The 23,353-nt window shown below is 30.8% G+C and overlaps 1 protein-coding gene across 1 annotated transcript in view; it reads right to left on the reverse strand.

Moving 5' to 3' along the window:
• Nucleotides 1-7,836: 7,836 nt before the first annotated feature.
• Nucleotides 7,837-23,353, reverse strand: part of Taldo (transaldolase) — a 53,448-nt gene continuing 37,931 nt past the window's right edge. The window contains exons 5-8 of the mRNA XM_075378309.1: nucleotides 19,218-19,343; nucleotides 17,233-17,369; nucleotides 14,160-14,270; nucleotides 7,837-8,224 (exon numbers count right to left, since the gene is read on the reverse strand). Coding sequence (XP_075234424.1) covers nucleotides 8,055-8,224; nucleotides 14,160-14,270; nucleotides 17,233-17,369; nucleotides 19,218-19,343 — 544 coding nt within the window. The 3' untranslated portion in view covers nucleotides 7,837-8,054. The remainder of the gene's footprint in view (nucleotides 8,225-14,159; nucleotides 14,271-17,232; nucleotides 17,370-19,217; nucleotides 19,344-23,353) is intronic.

Genomic DNA, 23,353 nt, shown 5'->3' on the forward strand with positions numbered 1-23,353 from the left:
ATTTGTCTCATGTATAAAACTGATTGAAAGGCAATGATCATAATACTGTAGGATGAATGAACGGTCATTTGTATTATTGGTAAAATATAATTACAATAGCTATCTAAAATTATTATTGTGTTACATTTTTCAATAGTCAAATTTCTCTCTTATAAAAAAATTAATTTCTAATCTTTTCCCTTAATCTATATTAAAGTCAAATAAGAATAAAATGCGATTTTTTTTTTATAACCTCAGAATAATTTTACATTTCAAATTGAAAAAAAAATTATCTACATTTTAAATGAGAAAGGCTTTTTTGTGCTATAAAATATACCTTATAGAAATAATAGTAAAAAACTTTTTGTAGATTTTGTTCATTAAAATATCATTCTCATTAACCACCTCTAAAACTTTTGGGTTTGCCAAAGATATTCATTTTTTTTTTAATGAGTTGCTTATAAAGTAGATATATTTTTCTATACTGATTAAAATCATAACTTCCTGACTATACAATTTAATCTTATTTTTTTTACTTTTAATATGAACATAATTATTTGCTTAATAATAATAATATGGAATGTAATAATTAATTCAGAATTTCCACCATCTTTAAAATTGAAATACCTGATACTTTCTCTTCTTTATATATTCAAGGGTTAGACATACATCTGTTCCAAACTTGGAAACTATCCACGGTTATAAGAATTTAAGTCAGTACAATCTCTTACAAGAGTATCCATGTCTCTTCCCCCAGCAGAATATAATGCTCTCACACCCAGGGTATTCTATCACGTGGCATTCTTTTCAAATATTGTTTCTTTAATCTTGATAAACCACAATTCTTTCATTCAAACTGTAAATGTTAAGGTTAGCACGTATATTTTCATTTCACAGTAGATGAAATGCAGACAATTCATTACTTGTAGAAATCTGCTCTAGGATTATATCATTAAGGACTACCTTTGATTGTACAGGATAATTTCCACAAAATATTATCACTTGTTTTGCTTGCAGAAATTTTAAAATTGTAATCCTTACATACTTTTTTGTTGATGAAAGAACATCCAGTATGCTACTATCCAACAAATCTGTTCTTGTTAAGATTGTAGTCGTAAAACCATGTTCTTTGTGAATAGATATTTTTATCTAACTGCATATCATTTCTGCTATTTGGGCATTTTTTCATTCTTTTTAGTACACTCCATGATTGTTCAGGTAAGTAGTGGTATGATAATACCAAAGTAGTGGTATGGTAAGACCACCAATAAAAAAAAATTAATTCAGTTAGTATGAATTCACAACCAGCAAATAAGAGCAAGTTACTGATATCACTAGCATATGAGATTTTATTTTATCACTAGAGTGAGAAAAGTAATGAGACTGACTTTTTACTTACCAAATTTTTTATTTTTTTCAAACAACAATATTATCCGCTTCAAAGTAGTTCCCTTGGGCAGCTATATACTGGCAGAGTCGTTCCCACTCCTGGTAGCAGCGCTGGAAGGCTTCAACTGGTCGGTCACAGTCTTTTGAATGTTCTCCAGAGTTCCAAAATGATGTCTTTTAAGAAGACACGTTTCAATTTCGGGAAAAGGAATAAGTTTTGAGGCCAAAATTCCCTGATGGAAATGGCCTTGTGACACAGGGCATTGTCATGATGAAGCATCCACTTGTCTGCAATGTCTGGTCTCACGTGAATCACTCTTTTCCTGAGCCTTTCAAAGACACCTTTGTAAACACTTGGTTGACAGTTTGTCCTGGAGGAACAAATTGTAATAGGAACCTACTGTCAAAAAAGTAAATCAGCATGGTTTTGATGTTTGATTTGCTCATTCAACATTTTTTTGGTCGAGCAGGTGACAGAGTGTGCCACTCTTGGCTTTGCCGCTTTGTTTCAGGATCGTACTCAAATATCCAGGATTCATCACCTGTGATCACACGATTGAAGAATTCTTGGTCATTGATAATCCTCTCAAGAAGATTGTCCACACATTTCTTTGATTGTCCTGTTCCATTGTGAGGTTTTTCAGCACCAATTTCCCACAAACCTTTCGCATGTCCAAATCATCCATCAAAATTTGATATACGGTTTAAATTTAACCGTTCACTCATCATCCTTATTGTAAACGACAGTCTGATCTCACTAGCTTAACGTTTTTGTCAGATTTTGAAGTCGATGGTCTCCCTGAGTGAGGTTGATCTTCAGTGTGTTCTCGGCCTTTCAAAAATGATTTGTGCCAGCAGAAACCTTATGCTCTTAATAAGCAATGTTCCCCGTAGGCCTGTTTCAACTTTTCCAAGGTCACACTCGCAGATTCCCTAAGTTTAACACAAAACTCCGTTACACAAATGTTCCAAATTCTGAAGCTCCATTTTCAACAAACAAAAACACAAATTCACTGATGGCACTATCAAAAATGATGTGTTGAAATTTGTACTGAGCATGTGGAAGGGAACAAACCGGTCTAGCACAGACCAGTAGACACAGCGTTGCCAGATCGCTTGCAGTGTTACCAATCTCATGACTTTTCTCACACGCCTCGTATATAAATAAATTCTTTATTTTTTTATATATTTTGTTAATGACAAAAAAATATATACTGTAGTGTATTTATTTACTGTATTTTTATAATACATTAAATAACTTGATTTTATATTATTGATACCAAGAAATTATTGTTTCTTATTATTAGTAACAAAGATTATAAAATACTATTATTTACATAGCGTTACTGGTCAAACAAAAAGTGTTACTTATCATTTCCAAAGGAAACAAAAACTAATTATTTAAATATTTTAAAAATGTTAATTTTTATAGTAAAGAAAAAGTGCACTTTACCTGTTTTACATGTATCACCAAATTACCTCAAATTACGTATTTCCCTTATATAAATGTGTAGAACATTTTTTAAACTAATAATTTTTTTTTATTACCAAAAAAGATTAATTTTAATCCATATCTCATGGAGCATAATGTATTTCTGTTTATAAAGCATAGTGTGTGTATGGTAATTTCATTTGGTTTACATATATATACTATTGTGAATAATCATTTATAACTGGTTTAGAAAATTTGTATACACTAGACAAATGTATACAGATTTGATGTATTAATATCATAATATGTACGGTTTATTTCCACAAGCATTAAAATAATACAAATTGTAAAGAAATTATATCACATAAAATAATATTTTTAATATCATAATGCTCTGAAGTATTATTATAGTAACTAAAATTTTGAAGTACAAAAACAGCATAAAAAGTTGAACTTAGTGGTTTGTACACAGTAAATTTAATAAGATTACTTTTATTTCAAAAATAATATTTCCTATCTTAATCGAAAATGAGCGACTTTGAGAAAATGAACTGTCACACTTTGATAAACCAAAATATTTTGTAAAGAATGTTATCAGTGCCACACAAAAAGAAAATGAAAATTGAAAAATCAAAGAAAACACAGTTTTCTGCCACAGTTGTGAGGAAAATCTCCATTCTTTTTTTACTTCTGTAACAAATCTCTGATACTGGATTTTTATATTAAGGAAAATAATGTACAAATAAGAAAATTGTGGGCAGGTAAAGGATTATTTTTACATTATGAACCTAAATTTTAACACACAGTTAAAGTAGAACAGTTTATTTACCGATAAGAAAAAAGTGTTATTATTCATAACATTCACGGTTCTTCCAATTTCAGATTCACATGCTCGCATATTATTATTTATGCATATTCACAAAACAACTTTGCCTTTATTTAATTGAGATTTGTAACAGAGCTGTCATATCTGTTATAAGAATAGGATAGAATGTAATTATAATTTGAAAACTTTACAAATGTTAGTGGTTACAAAGGAACTGGTAATACTAACTGTAAAATTAAGGATTAATTTGTCAAACTTCCATAAAGAAAAGCAAATCAGGGTGCTGGATAAAGCAGTTAAGATTTCCTGTGAGTTGATTATCCTTTTCCTCTATACAATTTTATCTACTCCTTTGTTTAGGGTTACAGTTTGTGAAATTCATCGGTGTAAAAATTGGTTTATAGTGAATTTTAGAATAATTAAAACTTAAATTATCTAATGGGTAAAAAAAAATTATTAACTTTTCAAGATATATGAATACTTGTTTACTTATTGTTAGCATCAGGATATAATGCAACTTCATCCCCTATTACTACAAAATGGACTGGGGAATTGTAAAAATCATGTTCCATTTCAGCAGAGAATGAACTCTTTGATTCCTAACTAAGGGAAGCAACAATAAACTACACTAGTGGCCAAAATACCTAAACTGGGGCCTCCTATTCCATAACATTATACCTGATATACATTTTCAAATAAGGTAAAATTTTTATGATATTCTCATTCTTATATCGATAGATTTTACATTTTGCGCTAGATAAATCTAGCGCGTTACAAAATGTAAATATATATGTTTTTGACAAGTCTAGTTGTTAATGATTTTGTGTTTTGTATGTTTCTGAGAAATTAATAACTAGAATTTGCAAGGTATTATATGTTTGTGCAGAATATACTTGTCTGCATTTGAGATGATGTTAAACGTAACATTGGGCCATATACATTCGAGTAATCTGGCTTACAACCTATCGAGTACTGTAATCTAAAATAAAAAAAAACTGTATATAGTGGAAAAAGTTTAAAATCATGAAAACAATTGTAAACTGAAATTAATTAAACTATCGTCAAAAAGGCAATTTGGAAAATGCAAATACAAAAAATTCTTGATAAGCACAGGTTAAAAAACCTTTCACAAAAGCCGAAATACTTTACGTTAATGATAAACCCTGTATGAAAAAACTAATGAAACCACTTTTAAATAGATTAATAAATATTTCTTAACTTTTATTTTTAAATTCGGATGTATGGAAATGAAAAGCAATCGCTTAAGAGTTTCTGATAGTAATCTATTATAGTTATGTACGATTAAAAATTAATATTTTTTGTTTTAATTTATATTTTAAGTGAGAAATATCATACCTGGCATTGTGGCTGTTCTCATTTCTTATTAAGGAGCATACTTATTTACAAGTAAAGAAATAGGAGTGATATGTATTGACAAAACACCTATCACTTGTAACTCGAACATCATACATATACAGATGAATGTATGGACATACGTTTAGACTAAATAGCACATATCTTTCAATAAATCTTGTAATATAAAGATTTTTATTATAAACTATAATTCTACAAAAGCTTTTACAAATATACCTGTTAGCATACTTGTGCAGACAAATTGAGACCACTTCTGACTGATCTATATAGAAGAAATGTGACGGTCAGAGGGAAAAGCGTCAGAATGCCTTTGACACTAGATACACAACAATTTTTATGACATCGTATAATCATTATCAAATGTGCTTTTAAGCACGACTACAACCGTTTTACATTACAGTAACAAGACTTCTTTTCCTCCAGACAATAGACTAGATGACAGTAAGGGAAAACCTGATAGAATTTTGTTTTCTACAATCGGTCTTAATCTTTCTTTCTTTTTCCTGTTTAGCCTCCTGTAATTGCCGTTAAGATAATACTTCAGAGGATGATATGTACGAGTGTAATCTTGCAACAATCTCAGTTCAACCTTTCCTGAGATGTGTGGTTAATTGAAATCCGACCACCAAAGAACACCGGTATCCACGATCTAGTGTTCAAATTCGTGTAAAAATAACTAGGTTTACTAGGACTTGAACGCTGGAACTCTCAACTTCCAAATCAGCTGATTTGGGAAGACGCGTTCACCAGTAGACCAATCCGGTGGGTTAATTGGTCTTAATCTAGAAATATTGAAAATGAATCTAATTTAATTTATTTAAGATTATTTAATATTTTAAAGAAATAATTAAAAATAAAGCCTATTGGTCAGATGACATAAAACACCAATTGGAGCGCATGACGTCTTGTCTTGCAAAACGTCAGATTGTTTACAGCGGTTTATGTGGATTGTGGATTTTGTGCTCTAAAACACATTTTTTTTGTGTGTTATACGATTTTCTGTAAGAGTACGATGATTACAAGTCTTTGCGATGGAAGCAGAGTTCGCAAAAGCCTACAACAGTAACTTGCCCAAAATTGATGTGGTTATGCTGGGAATGTTTTTCGCATCAAATAGTGATTTCTGCTCAGCGGAATTCTGAAATATCAAAACTTCTATTTAAGTGCACAACTATAAACATTGCCGTGTATTAGTTTTTCGTAATAAGTAATTATTACCTCTTATTACGATCTGCTGTATAAGTACTGTTGGTGAAAATTCTTTAATGCCCACAACGCTTAACAGCCCATCGACCATACAGTTGGTTCTTACATGGCGCCACTGAAACGCTATATTGAAATAAGAAAATAAATAAATAAAATTATAATCTTTCAAACTTAATCTACGCTCACTAACCTTGACTAGCGAACGTAGGTTAAGTTTGTTTAGATTATATTTATAATTTTATTTATTTATTTTCTTATTTCAATATAGCATTTCACTGGGGCACCCAGATTTTCAGGAAAAGAGTCTACATGTGAACTTAGGAAGTGTACCTTCAAGCTCATAGAACAGCCTAAATTTTTGTACTTCTGCAACATGTTCTCAGTGATTGATTTGAAGTTCGGATTCTTCTTATTGGCCAGAAACTTGGTTACTACATCTTTTAAAGCTCCCCCAGGCATCTTTTTTGGAACTTCCATTTGTTTCTCAAAATTACCATTTTTGAGAAATTTTCTAATGTCAGGGGACCAATAAAGACACCCTCTTTTAGTTTGGCAGTTGGTAAGCTTTTGACAAATAGCAGATCTAAGAGGTAGCAGGTGCAAAAGTAGAAAAACTTTATTCGGATCTATGAGAGCTATTCAAAGCGCATTTTTGGTTCCAGGTTCTAAAAAAGCTTGTTTTGGCCAATCTTTTCTTATCCAATGATTTTCTCTGTCTCTGCTATTCCATTCACACAAAAATAGGATACTTTGTATATCCTCCTTGCTGTCCTAAAAGTGTCAATATTATTTTTAGATTGCTGCACATAATCCACTTACGATTGTTATATTTAATTTTATCAAGAATGAATTCCAAATTATCGTAACACTCTTTAAATGGACAAAATGTCGGACGGGTATTGACAGATACATATTCCCATTGTGAAGAAGGGCAACTTTTGAGGCTTTTTTCGGACAAACATATGAACAGTCTCTAATTAGTACTTTCGTACGAATGTTAAATCAAGTCAAAAGTCCACATAATTTTTCTAATTCAAAAAACTAATTATTCTTCTTTCAAAAAATATGAAAGAAAACCCTTTTCTCTGTACCTGTACCATGATAATGAGGTGCGTGCTGCTTGCAGGTTTTTCTCTTTATTCTTTGAACCAAGCAATTCTGAATTTCAATTGGCCAGATGAAAGTCTGAAACCAAATCATTTAGTTCAGACTGTGAATAAAGCTCTGATGCACAGCTATCTCTGGGTTCGTACTCCTCAATGTTATCTAACTATTAGGAAATTGAAAGAGGATAAATTAATACCATGTTATACATATTCCAGTCTTCATAATCATTGATAGGATCTCATTATTTGTTGCTTAACTTCATTTTTTGTGAACATGATAGCTGATACGTTTCTTTATTTTATAACTTACATAACTGAAAATCATATTTTATTAAATCTTAGAACATGTTCTATTCCTCATTCTAAGAGCGAAAAAACAAGAGATAAAATTGGAAAAATAAATATACGCCTACTGGGAGTAATGTGTAGTTACCTACATGAGAGAAAATTACGCCTACAAGTTGGTCTACATGATTCCTGAAGGGTTAAGGAAAAAATGAAATAATCTAGAATTAAAAAGAAAATAAGTATAAATATATATATTTAATAATATCCCACAACAATTAGTAATCAACATTTTAAAAACAAAAATAAAGTTCTTCATAAAAAGGAATGTGAAAAAATTACCTCTATAATGCTTTTTTGTTACTAATTCTTCTTAACATAGTACTGCATTTATTTTAGCAATGAAGTCCCAATTTCCCTACAACTTTTATGAGATTCAATACCTCTTATACTTAACTCACTTTCCTTTTATTATTAAATCAGACAACAATTTTTCCAATTTACGAGCATCGTCAGCAAATTTACGAATACCTTCTGATAATTTATCGGTAGCCATCTGATCCTCATTAAGATGCCAACGGAAACTTGATTCATTTAACGTTATTTTCTCCAAATCAGATTTGCGAGCTGAAATAAATAAATTACATTCTAATTTCAATAATGAACAATATTAGCAAACTAAACTATTTATGTGTGCATATATATACATACATACATACACACACACACACACATACACATACACACACACACACACACACACACATACACACATATATATATATATATATATATTATTCTCCTTCACATCTTTTAAGAATCATATTCCTCTGTACTAATAAACAAATTATTATAATGGTAATAATGAATCTTTAGTAAATAATATGTAAAAAAAAAAAACAAATGTCAAAAATTAAACCTAATGCCTATTTAATACCAGTAACAAAAAATTGACAATGTATATTTAAAATATGTATATACTGATAACACTGATGAAAATTTAACAAAGGTTTATGATAAAAATATATTTATGCCTGCATACCAGACGAATAACCATTTAATAAAACATTTAAAAAATAATAAACATATTGATTTATATGGTTTATAAGATTTGGGTGGAATTTATAAAATTAAATGTAATGAATGTGACCATATTTATACAGGAAAAACCACTAATTTATTAACATATTTTAATTTATTTAACATATTATAAAAATGGAAAACTGGGTTTCCCTATGTTTCTGATCATCTTAATAATAATAATAATAATACACATTCAATATCTGACATTCAAACAAATTTAGAAATGGAAATTAAAAAATACAATATTAATACAAACAATGGGGATTAAGACATTTTAGAAGGTTTTTACTCTCTCTCCCTCCCACCCTCTCTCTCTCTCTCTCTCTCTCTATATATATATATATATATATACATATATATGTAAGTAAATTTAATTTGATCAACCTTCAGAGTATGAGGATGACATTATAAAAGCTGCTGTAGATAGCAGCAATTCTTCAGAGATTGTTAATTTATACTTCAACTCTGTACAGTTATGTAACATTAGCTAGTTGGACCACATGCATTTTTATTTTATTTAAATTACTTATTTACTTTTATTTTATTTTTAATTTAATTTTAGTAATTGACGTCAAATTTCTATATATGGAATTTTTTAATTTTTAGTTTAAAAAAAATTAAAAATATAATATAAAAATAATTTTTAATTTTAATATGCAATTTGATCTGAATAATTTGTAAAGTAATTTAATGCAACTGATGATGCAAGAAATTTAAAAAAGCGATTTTTGCATGCATAATGGAATAAGATAAGCGACATCCTACTTATCTATTAAGTTTGTAGTACTTATCTACTTATTTATTATTCTGTACTTTGGTTGATGTTTTATTTTTCTAAAATCAATCCATTCAAGACCCATATCACCTCTGCACTAATAATTTAAATATGTAATATAAATCAACTTAATTCACCCAAGTACAGAAATAAGATAACTCTTATTTTATTATTTTCTTTATAATTTTTACTTTCATGGATCCTGCTTCATCGGTCATATATATAAAATTTGTATACGATTACATATTAAACAGAAAATATTAAAAGATTAAAGAAGTTACATACACATATGCAAAGTCATATGAAGTAATAAGTAAAATAAAATAAAATAAAAACAAATAATAACCTGTATATGGCTAGCCAAATACTAATACTATGCTATCTAATAAAATGAAGATTTCATGTATTATCTAGGAAGATGCTGTTATCTGTTGCAGCTTTTATGAGTATATCTCCTTCAAAATCTATCAGTTGGTTGATTAAGTTGAATCTTTGCTTAACAAAGCTCTATATCCATTTTGAATTGCAATTTGTTTTGTAGTATTTATTTCTGTTTATTATTTTGTGTATAATGGATGGCTGTATTAATCATATTTGTTTATACATTAATTTTAAGAGACCAAGTTTGATTTGATTTTCTATGAATTGTTTTATTGGCTATAGATTTCCCATATACCGAAGTTACAATTTGATTATTTTTGTTAATTTCAATACTAACATCTAGAAATTTATTGTTATGTTTATAACTATTTCAAAAGTAAACTTTAAATTATTATAATACGAATTAAGTTAATTCGAAATTATGAGTGTTCATTATTTATAAGCGGATCATAAACAATAAAAACATCATAAATATGAGTCCATAACAAAACCTCATGTGTGTTAATAATGCCATAGACAATTTTACTCTCAAAATCTTGTAAGTATATCAATGACATGATAACGGATAAAGGAAATCCTAAGGCAAGGTATCTTCCTGTGTATAACACTCGGTTATTAAATTCCATGAATGCATGCTACTTATACCACTACCACCGCCAACAGTTAAGTTTTTAATTTATTTACAAATTTGTATTCGTTTCTTATGTTATAACTGTAATGTAAATTCATTTTTATCCTAAGGATTTTATCTATAATTTTGGAAATAATATAATATGGAAAAGATGTAAAATCTTAGATCACATTGGGATGCCGGGTTTATGTATTTTTGGAAGTCTTGTTAATTCTGGAGCAAACGGTTCAAAAGGGTATAATCTAGTATGGTAATCTTAAATTACTGTTATAATCAAAAATAGTTTGATATTTTGTAATTAAACTTTTTTAAATTTATTAATAGGGTCTTTTATTTTCTTAAGTTATTTTCAATTATATATTGTTTCATTAAAATATTATATTTTTCAGTGTACATAATAACAACCTTATTAGTTTTATCGGATTTTAATATGATACAATTATTTTCATTTAATTTATTATTGAAATTGTTAATGACTTTTTTATTAAAACGTGGTATATTAATAAATAATATTTAAATCTAATTTTATGGATATTGCTGCTAATAATATTACATACAAGTTCCTTATCAGGGGGATATATTTTATTAATATTTGTTTGGTATTGTTGGTGCGTATGTGTGTGTGTGTGTGTGCGCGCATGCGTGCATGTACGTGTGAATGCGTGCCAAATTGCGGATTCATGTTTTGTTGCGTGCTGATGTATGTTGATATGCGAGTGTGAGGTAGTGGGGATTCCTTTGTGCATAGTTAGTGCGTGGCGAGATATTGTGAAAGACGGATGTGTGGTCCGTCTTAAGTGCATAATTAGCAGTAATAATTAATTCATTCCAATAAAATGTTATACAGTCCACTATTGTGTGTGTGTGTAGATCATTTATCAGACAATCATTGTTCATTTAGTGAAAAAACAAAACAATATTTATTTCAGAATCGACTATAATATTTTTGATAACATTATTCTTGTTACTATCAAACAGATTAAATTTAAAAGCATTAGCGATAACAAATTGTTCAGTATCACCAAAGTTAACGTTTGTTAAATTAAAAAAATCATTATTAGTACTTATACTAAGTATTTGAATTTTCTTGTATGTTGTTAGCCTAATATGTTGTACTGTATGTTGTTAGTATATGTTATACGTATATGCCTAATTTAATATCAGTGGGCGAACACGATGTGAACTGGTGAACAGTATATAGACGCACTGATACAAGCATCACTCCCACCAAGCAGTTCTCCCACCTTAGTGGCGCTGCAGCCCCGCCATTCTCAGGCTCCAATAAAAGTGTGCACGAGAGTGAATTTTCAATTCATCCTTGGCCACCACCTGGAGAAGACCAAGAAGAAGAAGGAAGAAGACAGACGTTCCCTGGCTGCTTCAACATGGAACCTTCCAACAGATGCCAACATCCCCACCGGAGCAGCAGGCCCGGCCGGCCAACCAAGGGAACTGCTGGACATGGATGATACCTTCCCGCTCCAGTTTGCCAAGCTTCAATTGGCCTGGCTGGTGGGCTCAGCAGCAGTGGCCAGCCCAGTGTGGAATCGCTCAGGGAGAACCGCCTCGGCTGTGTGGCAAAGGAAGACAGACACCAACCCGACACTGCAGGCCACCACTGCCATGCTGTAGTGGAGACCCAACTGTTGCTGAGGGAAAACCCAGTCTGAATTAAATGGATGAGCTGCAACTCCTTGACTTTGCTGGAGACCAGCTTCCGGACCCAACAGCTCTTCTCAGAGCTAATGCAAAAACGGCCCTTTTCAGGGCCACCACAAGGTTATGAATTACAAGTCATCGAAGCCATTTGACGACAACAACAGCCCTTCTCAGGGCTACCATAAAGTTAGTAATTACAACAAGCTGTCAAAGCCAATCGACAACAAAAACAGCCCTTTTCAGGGCTACCATAAACCTTATGGTGGCACTTACTAACCTAGTAAGTGCCACGTGCCATCGAAGCCATTCGGCAACAATATCAATGAAACATTTTTGATTCATAACAATGAAGCACCATTTTTATTCATAACATTTCATTGAAACTTATCATATAGATTTCTGTTATTACCATTATTTCTTATTTTAATTATATTACCAATTTTAATATGTTTGAGATTCTTTTGACTTATGTTTATGAGTTTCAAGATTAATTTTAAATCTTAGCTACCTACTGATAAAACAATTCATATATTAAAAAAATCATGGAACACCCTAAATTTATTGATAACATTATCACTATTATAAGGAATATATGTTAACAAAATTACTTTTGAATTTAATAACAAGTGTTACACACAGGAAAAACACACCTTGCCAATGGGATTTCCTTTATCTGCTATCATGTCAGAGATATATTACAAGATTTTGATAATAAAATTGTCTATGGCATTATTCACACACACACGGTTTTGTTACTCATTATGTTGATGATATTTTTGTCATTTATGATCCGGGTTATAAATAATGAAAACCTCATATTGTTGAATAAACTTAATTCATATAATAATTTAAAGTTTACTTTTGAAATAGATATAAACAGAACAATAAATTTTCTAGATGTTAATATTGAAATTAACAAAAATAATCAAATTGTAATTTCGGTATACAGGAAATCTATAGCCAATAAAACAATTCATAGAAAATCAAATCATCCTTGGTCTCTTAAAATTAATGTATAAACAAATATGATTAATACAGCTATCCGTTATACACAAAATAATAAACAGAAATAGATACTACAAAACAAATTGCAATTCAAAATAGATATAGTGCTTTGTTAAGCAAAGATTCAACTTAATCGACCAACAGATAGATTTTGATGGAGATATACTCATAAAAGTTGCAGCAGATAACACCATCTTCTTAGACAATACATGAAATTTTCATTTTATTAGATAGCATAGTATTAGTATTTGGCTAGCCATATACAGGTTATTATATGTTTTTATTTTATTTTATTTTAAGACCAATGATGCAGGATCCTGCAAATGTACTATCGTAAAAATTACAAAGAAACTGAAAATAATAAAATAAGGTAAGAGTTTTCTTATTTCTATACTTGGGTGAATTAAGTTGATTTATATATATATATATATATATATATATATATAAATAAAATATGAAAAAAAGAATTTGTCCACTTCTTTAGTTATAGACATACCTTTAATTTCAATACAGAACAACCACAAATATAACAAATTTAAAAGTACATTTTGAAAGTAAACTGCCCTTAAAAAACCATACTGAACAAAAGACGCCTGATTATTGGTGTAAAAACAGAAAAGATGTCACTCCAGTATCTGTGAGCTGTGAACTACGACAGTAAAAATGCAAAATTATGATAAACTGTGATATAGCAGATATGGCAAGCAAAAAAAAATTTGATACGCTGGGACAACAACAATTGGGATAACAATAGATACTTAAATCACCAATAAAGTTAATAATAAAAATGATAATTTGGTCAGTGTTACAGACACACAGTTGACCAGTATAATCATACAAATGTTTTATGTACAAAGTTATTTAACTTTTATAATGAGTAATTTAATTTTTTTAATACAAACTGAAAGAGGCACAACATAATAAATTATACTTAAATATGAATAGGAATCATTGATTTCCCACAGTCAAACAGATTTCTATCATTCAAGATTAAAAACAAAAAACAATCTGATAGAAAACTAACTTACCAGCTTTCTCATTCAATGCTTCATAAATTTCTGCAGAACTATTATCAAGCTCTTCCAATAATTTTGGACTGATGGTCAACAAATCACAACCAGCTAAGGCTTTTATTTCACCTGAAGAATAAACATAATTAGTGTCAGAAAAAAAATGAACAATATATTCATAAATTTAAAACTTTGCATATCATTTAGAAAAACTGGATCTACAGTAGCGTAACAAAACCAGTATTATAATGGACCTGATTAACGGATCCCTGCCAATTAAGAAAGTAGTCGAAAATATAATATTTGTAAGAATCCAAAAAGGGGCTAAAAGAAACCCTTTTATTACACCTAACAGGTCCATTTAACAATCGTCCTTTGTTAATACTGTCTGCTGACACATCTAAACAGATGTTGTTCTAACATCTAAGAAGACTTACTGGACCCAAGTTAGGAATGCATGGGAAACTGACAGGACACGGTCGATCATTTTCACGCTCAACTGGGGTCTGGTCCTGGAGTTGAAGAGAATAGGAGTATAAATACTTTAGGGAAGAGCAGTTGACAGTCAGTCTGTGAGAGTTCTAAGTGAGGAGTTATTATGCAAGTTTGAAGCAAGAGTATTCTAAGAGATCAGTGAAGAAGCGAATTTCTAGCGCATATATAAGTTTGGCGCAATTAAAGTGATGTCACAAGTAATTCCAGTGTGGACAGTACATGAAAACAAGAAACGGTTTGGTGAGTTACTGTTAGATTATAAGTGAAAGAGATAATATAGTAAATTTCATTCATAGATTGTTTGGGTAGTTTTATTTGTGAACAGCAAAGATATTCGCAGTGAAAGAACTTTATACTTGTCTTATCTATTATACTATTGTTATTAATACAAATGGTTAAAAGTGTCAAGATTAGCAGTCACGCTGATGTTTTTTGAATTGAATTCTGGTTTTCAATATTTAACTATCTGTACATAAATCTTGATGATTACTTTAAATTCTATCTTGTTTATAATAACTGATTATTATTTTTTGTTGTGGTTATGATTACTATTATTAATAAAATTATTAGTAAATTGTCATTTATTATTATTTTGATTATTATTGATTTTTCTTGTTTTACTTATATTTTTAAACTAATAAATTGTAATTATATAAATATTTTCAACTATCAGTTTCTCAATATCCTGATCGAGCTACGAACACATGACAGTTATATATTAGAATATAATGTTATCAGATTGATCTAATTCTATTTTACAAGATCAAAATTCAGTACCAAATTTAGTCAAACAAAGACTCTTAAAAGTAAAACTTAAAAAACTGATTACTTATCAAAACAAAAAGTTAAATTTTGAAAAACATATAGTCTGGCAAGCTGTTCCCTAGGAATTTGTCCTCAAATCTCAATACACATAAAAGTTGTGGACTTTAAACTACCCTTCTTGTAGGCAGTCGCTATATGGGTTGATGTGCTCTTTTCTCTTTCCACCTTTTCCTTGTTTTACATTCCTTCTTCCTAGAATATGTGCCACAGGAATCTGATCAGACTCCACTTATTCCATCTTTGGCACGTTTTATTATCTGACACAACAGCTACTTTTTCAACGGAGTAGCGACCATCTGTGCTTGTGAAATGTTAAAGGACTTGTTTCCTATCCAGGAGCAGCCCAAAAAACAAACTAGAGACCAAGATGTATGTCTACAAAGTAAAATCTATAAAAATTACAATTAAAAAATTTAATTAATTAAACAAATCAGAAATTTCATTAGTCATTCATAAATTAGAATTGTAACATGGAAGAAAATTTTTGTATAAAGCAAAAAAAAGGTTAAAAAAACCAAGCACATTAAAATAAACAGTATGCCTATTAATATCCTTAATAAAAAGTAAAATAAAAACTCCATTACTAGTATTCTATCACACTGAATTGCTATTTGAAAATTCTTTATAAAGTAGGTCTGTTCAGAAAATAACTGAACATTTTTAATTACGCATATTTAGTGACGTGCAGCGAGCAGTATTGTGTTCCTCATAACCTCCTCTCCAACCACATGTTCTTGGATTGTTGATAACTTGTTTAGTTTCTATGTTATTGTTATTTGAGTGCAATATGTTTAAGTGTTGGTAGGGATATTTGTAATGTATTTTTCAGGAGCAACGATAAAACGTAACCTTCGACTTCATCTGATGACATCCATGTTCAGAAAATCAACGATCTGGTGTGTGGCTACAATACTGAGACAAAAGTTAAATCATCACAATGGATTGGCAAAGGATCTCCACACCCCAAGAAAGCATGTCAGTCTCGATCCACTGTCAAAGTGATGCTCTCTGGTTTTTCGATTTTAATGGAATTGTGCATTTTGAATTCTTGCCTCAAGGTGAAATAGTAAACTGTGCATACTATCAAAGCATTTTACATCAGTTACATGAAAAATCCGCAAAAAGAGACCAGAGTTGCGACAAGACAACTCATGGTTCCTTCTCCACAACACGCCCGCACATTCAGCTTTGTCAATTCATCAAAAATCTGATGTCTGTCCTTCCTCAGCCTTACTACGTGCCAGAACTGGCTCCTTGTGATTTTTTCTTATTCCTGAAATTAAAATCAGTAATGAAAGGATGCTGTTTTGAGACTATTGATGACATTAAAACAAATTCGTCACGGACCTTAAAGGCTATTCCAAATGAAGCCATCCAGGACTGCTTTGCAAAGTGGAAACCACTGAGAAAAGCATGTGAATAGAGGAGGGAAGTACTATGAAGGGGACAAGGACCAATAATCTGTAGAATTAATAAGGATTAAAAAAATAAAGTTTGGTTTATTTTCTGAATAGATGCTGTATGCCCAAGTGAGCTGCTATCCTTTAAAAAAAGTAGATTATAAAGGTTTTAAAATTAAAAAATTCTTGACCGTTGAAGAAATTTAATTGTTTTTTTTTAAAAATCTACTACAAAAGAAGATGTAAAAAAATATTTACAAAAACTTTCTCATCTGATGGCATACTGAAAAATGGTGTTCTAGGACCAGGCTAACAAGTGTGGTAAATACATTTTAAAAGTATATGATGAAACAATATAATACATTACATACCAATGTTACGGAATGAAGCACCCATGACGACAGTTTTGTAACCAAATTTTTTATAATAATTGTAAATTTTTGTTACAGATTGAACACCAGGATCTTCTGACGGCTCAAAAGATTTTTGATTTGAATTTGCAACATACCTATAAAAAAAAAACTACAGCTATTCTTCACATAAAGAATTAATTTAAAATTAGAAAAACTATAGCGAAAACTCATAAGACCTGAAAAAATACAATCTAGCAGAAAAACAATCGATAACACTTAAAACTTTCATTATTCACCAACAAAATGTAAATAATGAAGAACATTTCTACAAACAATAATCTTCTTTATAGCAGATAGTGGAATTCTAATTAAAAAGAAAACTTAAGCAATATGTTTGGAATTTAGCACTACATTGTCAATAGTAAATACAATGATATGAATAAGACAAGAGATTACATCCCCTGGCAGTCTAAAAGAATTTCACAATACCACAATCTTGGAGAATAGGTTAATTAAACAATCCCCATACACACGGTTCAGTTTATTTCATTTATATGCATTTATTATTAATACTGCTGATAAACAACCACATAAGCCAAAGAAAAGGAAATATGCAAATTGCATAATTTGTGTAGAAAATTTAATCAATAAGCCCATCAAGAATTCACATGAGAGCCATCAGATATCCATGAGTGAGCCTAGTGTGCTCCATTCGCAAACGGCAGATAATAACCTCCTCTCGATGGTTATTGTGCATGAGGAGCTCCACAGTGAAACACTGTCCTTAATCGGATGAAGTTTATTGCTCATACTAGCATCCCACTCACTTGACATTCATCATTAACTACCTTCTTCAGGAAACAGACAAGATCATTAGAAGCAATGCAACTGGTAAAAGAAGGCTGAAAACAAGCCTCTTTTGCCGCACTATCTAGACACACTCATTGCCTGGAATTCCTGTGTAGTTGGGGATCCAGCAGAAGCTCACCATTGTATTATGTCTATCATTTGTAAAATGATACACTCAAGCTCATAAACAATAGAGTGTCTGTAGTATACATCACTAATTGCCTGTAAGGCACTCATGGAATCTGAGCAAACAAGAACAAGTCAAAATTCTGGGCTAACCAAAGCCTTATTAATGGCATACAGTTCCGCAAAAAAAAAAAAAAAATACTGATCATGCTGGGAAGGCCAAAGATGTATGTTTTGTTGCTAATCACAAAATCACAATCAACAGAATTAATGTTTCCAGAGCCGTCTGCACAAACTGTAACATCAGGATTCATGTTATTTATAATACCATAAAATTTGTTTTGCAAGATAACACGATTTCTGTTCTTTTTTTTTGTATTGACAAAGATCAAAGCAGTAAATAATGAGAAGACTGCCAAAGAAGATAATAACATGGAGTAACAGTAAGGACTGGAGGTAATTGTATATATAGAGCTGAGAAAAGATGTTGAGCTCTGTTATCTAGCAGAGCAGATCTCGACTGTTCCTGGTATCAATTAGCAACTGGTTCACGAATAGCACATCAACGGTAGGATGTTTGATGTGGTAGCACAACCACATCAATGGTTGTGCTTTAATGCGAGCCACATAGGAGCATATCATTTGCTTCATCTTTTACAAAGAGATGGGCTCACCACTGTCTACCAGCAGACTTACCACAGAACTACAGCGAAAAGTACCCGTACTAAAATGGATTGCAGTGAGCATTTTTTAGTGTAATGGCCCATACCAATGACTAAGCCATGCAGCTGTAGTCTAGGCGGGAACAAACTAGAGCCTGGTAGAAGCACGTACGATCAGCTTCCCAACAGGTATTAGATAGAATCCTCAGCATATCCAACATTTTTAGTCATTTTACCTTCAGCTCCTTCAAATGTGTTATCCACATCAGCCGTTGGTCTAACATGACTGATGATGAATGATGGTGTCCTTAGCAGATGATGTAAAAAAATTAACAATAATAATAATAAAAATAATAAAATACATACCAATCTAAAATACGTCCAACAAAAGGAGATATAAGTGTAACACCGGCTTCAGCACAAGCTACAGCTTGGCAAAAGGAAAATAAAAGTGTTAAATTACAATGAATACCATACTCAGACTCTAATGTCCTGAAAAAAATAAAATATTAAAATGAAATTAGCAACAAATTTATTCATAATACTTTTAAATAAAACAATTAGTAGCAGTTACTACCCAGTTTTAGATAGTAGTGACTAATTGTATACCAAAAGAACTCAGTTTTACAAACAGTAAATATTATTCTAAAAAAAAATTCATGAGATTAATTAATAATAGCAACACAATAAAATTTTGAACAACTTGTATCATCATCAACATCAGTAAGTTAAAATTATAAAAAATAACTTTTCCAATATTATTGTTTTAAACTTTGTCACTGAATTATTTTTATTTGAATTTTGCTAAAATAAATTTAAAAAAAATTGATATGCTAAACAATTGATAAGTTCTGTGTGAAATTTAATAAAATTAATTTGAAGCGGAATAAAAAAAAATTGATATTTTATTCAGATCTCAGGATTTCTACTGAAATTACAAATATTTAAATACTTTTAAAGATTCTTCAGTTTTGATTAAATTTACCATTAATGATTATCAGAAAATTAGGGGTGCTTGAGTGGCTAGGGTGTCTTAAACATCTTCAAAACTACTTATAGCTGTTGACAGACCACCTGAAATCAGCAAATTTTTATTTAACATTCCATGTCAATGATTTAAAAAAGCAATTTTCTCCAGTGTCCACTGTTTTTCAGAGGTTTGTCAAAAACTGTCAACAGTAGTAAGAAGTATGATAGTTACACAGAATTAAATTTTGAAACATTTCTTTTAAATTCATATATACAATACATTTATAGGTAAAACAGCAAAAAAATACACTTTTTAATAAATTGAAATTAATTTGATATTATTAGAATTCAATATTTTATTTTTGGAATTTCGAACCATACAAGATCTCGTTATATCTATAACAATTTCAGATCCAATTCCTCTTTTCTTTATATCAATCATCTGAATTAAATTTATTAATAGCTTTATTCACTGTAACAAGTTACAAAATTAACAATAAAATAATTTATTTAACTTTTGCCAGCTGTTGAATATATATTTTTACCAATTGAGTTTGTGCATTTAATACTACCTAGAAGTAATTATTCCATATCACAAAAACTAAATTGAATGACATCACAAAAGCTGTCAGAGGCACAATTCCATCCATCACTACATGCCACAGAACACAAGAAACATTACAGCACTTTCACGAATCTCTGCTGATATACGAGGGTCATTCAATAAGTCCTTAGAAAATACAAGAGATGGTTTGCTTTGTCACTAGTGAAGTTAAGTTTCAGCTGTATCCATCACGTGGTTTCATTGTCATAGTTGATTGAAGTAACAAGCTACTGTTTATTTAAAAAAATGGAAAAAAGTAAGTTTTGAGTGGTGATTAAACACTTTATATTTAAAAGGCTTAACACCGAAAGAGATCAAAGCTGAGTTGGATGAAGAGCACATCTGCTCCTGTGTTTGCAACTGTTTACAATTGGGTAAATGAGTTTAAAAGTGGCCATACATCCACAAAAGATGAACATCGTTCTGGACATCCAGTGAAAGGGAAGTTTGCATATTTCATTGAGCAAGTAATGATCCTTTTCCCAGGCAGAGAATCAGATTTCAGTTTGGTGTCCCTAAGATAAAAAAATTGTATAATTTATTTATTCATTATTAACCGTATGATCACAAAGCAGTGCTAAAGAAAAAAGGGCATATATTAATTAACAAATACTTTTAAACATTAAGAGAATTTTTCAAATTAGTTCAGTATTTCCTAAGGTTAACTAGAAAAACAAACTCATTAAAGGAAATATGAGAAACCATCTCCACAGAAATTAAAATTTTTATTTTTATCTTTTTTTTTAATATAAATTACAAATGATCCACTGAGTAATACAGTAACCTGAACCGGGGTTAATGAACCCCAACCACTAAAGTACAACAGTATCCATTGTCTAGGATTTAAATCCGTACAAAAGCAATTAACTGGTACTAAAATTTGAACCTCAAAACCTTTGACTGAAAAACAGCTATTAAACAAGTTATTTGCGAGGACAAGTTCCATTAAACCAGCCTGGTGGGCTATTTCTAGTACTTCTCTCAACTAATTGTAATTGTCCACTTTTAATTGTTCATTTACTATCACTATGTGTGCACTACTTACTCAATTATTTACTTAACTATATTTGAATTACAAAGGTGAATATAAACTGTAATTTTTTTTTATAAATTTATTGATTAATATATGTAATTCATACCTTCATCATTTCTCTATATAGTCTTGTGCATGATCTACATACTTTTGTGTATGATTTGGAGGCTTGAATATGTACTCCTTGTTCATAAAAAGTTTGAGGACAAGTCGTCAATTAATTCTGTACACGCTCTTCATCTTCACTGTTTTTGAATTGTACCCCTCCAAGTGAATCTTTCAAGGGTGTAAAAAAAAATAGTCAAAGGGGAACAAATCTGGACTGTAGGGAGGGTGGTCAAGGGTTTCCCAGTGCATTTTTTCCGATGCAAAACGAGGATAAATTGTGGTGCCTAGATAACAATGCAGCTTGGCATTGTTATCGAGAAGGATGACATCTCTGTTGTATATCCCATCTTTTATTTTGGTAGGCATCTTTGATTGATTGTTAAGAGCTGGCACAGCTGCATACACAGTTCACCGATTGTGGAGAAAATCGATGATTAAAACTCCCCTTGAGTCAAAAAATATTCGGCTGACAAGACGGGTTTTGGCTTTCACTGGGCTCCCCTCATCCTCCCTTCACCATTACTTACTCGCCATGACATGGATGATGTTGTAAGCTGTGAGACTTGACCTTGGGTGTCGATCATGACTTTTGTTTTCTACCCGCCTTTAAATTGTCTGGCCCACATATACACTTAGTTCTGGGACAGTGTAGCATCCCCAAACTGTATCTTTAAACGAGTTCAAATTTCCATTAGTTAAAAATTTTATTTATGTTGTGCAACAGATTACAGAACCGCTTGCTCACTCATGGCTGTACTAACAACAGAACAGAGCAGAGGGGCAAACCAAGCTGGTTCCCTCTCTCTAACAAACTGAATATTAACCCCTCACTCCGCCATCCAGCTTGGAACTGCCTGCTGCATAGAACAGCAAAATTACTGTTTAAATTTGATTCACCCTCATATTTATTTATATTTGAGTAAATATTTTTTTCTTTTTCTCAATGTGATCAGACTTTTGTTTCCAAATTTAAATAAATTCCTTTAGGAACAATTAATAGAGAATTTATTGATGACATAAATGATTAAAGTAATAATAATTATTATAAGCTGGTTATGAATTATATCACAACAGAACAAACCATTTTATAATTTGAAATGTAGTACACTTTTTTCACACTAATTAATTAATTTGTCTCAGTATTTTTTGATAACTCTTTGAATCAAAAATATAAGGAAACATGTTGCATATGGTTCTGTTCTTTATCTCAGTGCTCTAGATTTTTTTTCTGTAAAAGATTTCTTATTATCTTCACAACAGACCAAAGGAGTTCTAGTTGACAGAGATATAAAATTTAAACATTTTTAATTTTTAAAAATTATAATGATACAAACAGAATGATGATTAATGCTGTGCGAGAGAAAATCAAAAGTTAATATATCTTTGTTTTCCAGATCAGGAGGCTAGTAACACTGACTTTTCTGTTATCTACAACTTTATTTTTCTGTTTCGCCTCCAGAACCACTGTAAGGTATTACTTAAGAGGATGAATGAGAATGATGTGTTTGAATGTAAATGAAGTGTAGTCTTGTACAGTCTCAGGTCGACCATTCCTGAGTTGTGTGTTAATTGAAACCCAGCCACCAAAGAACACCGGTATCCACAATCTAGTATTCAAATTAGTATAAAAGTAACTGCCTTGCTAGGATTTGAATCTTAGAACTCTTGACTTAAAAATCAGCTGATTTGCAATGAGGAGTTCACCACTAGACCTACCCAGTGGGTTATTATCTACAACTTAACCATGTGTAAGTGCTAAAAGTAATGACTCATTATTTAGCTCTCTGC

This window comes from Lycorma delicatula, chromosome 11 (genome assembly GCF_047948215.1).
Source record: "Lycorma delicatula isolate Av1 chromosome 11, ASM4794821v1, whole genome shotgun sequence".
Lineage (NCBI taxonomy): Eukaryota > Metazoa > Arthropoda > Insecta > Hemiptera > Fulgoridae > Lycorma > Lycorma delicatula.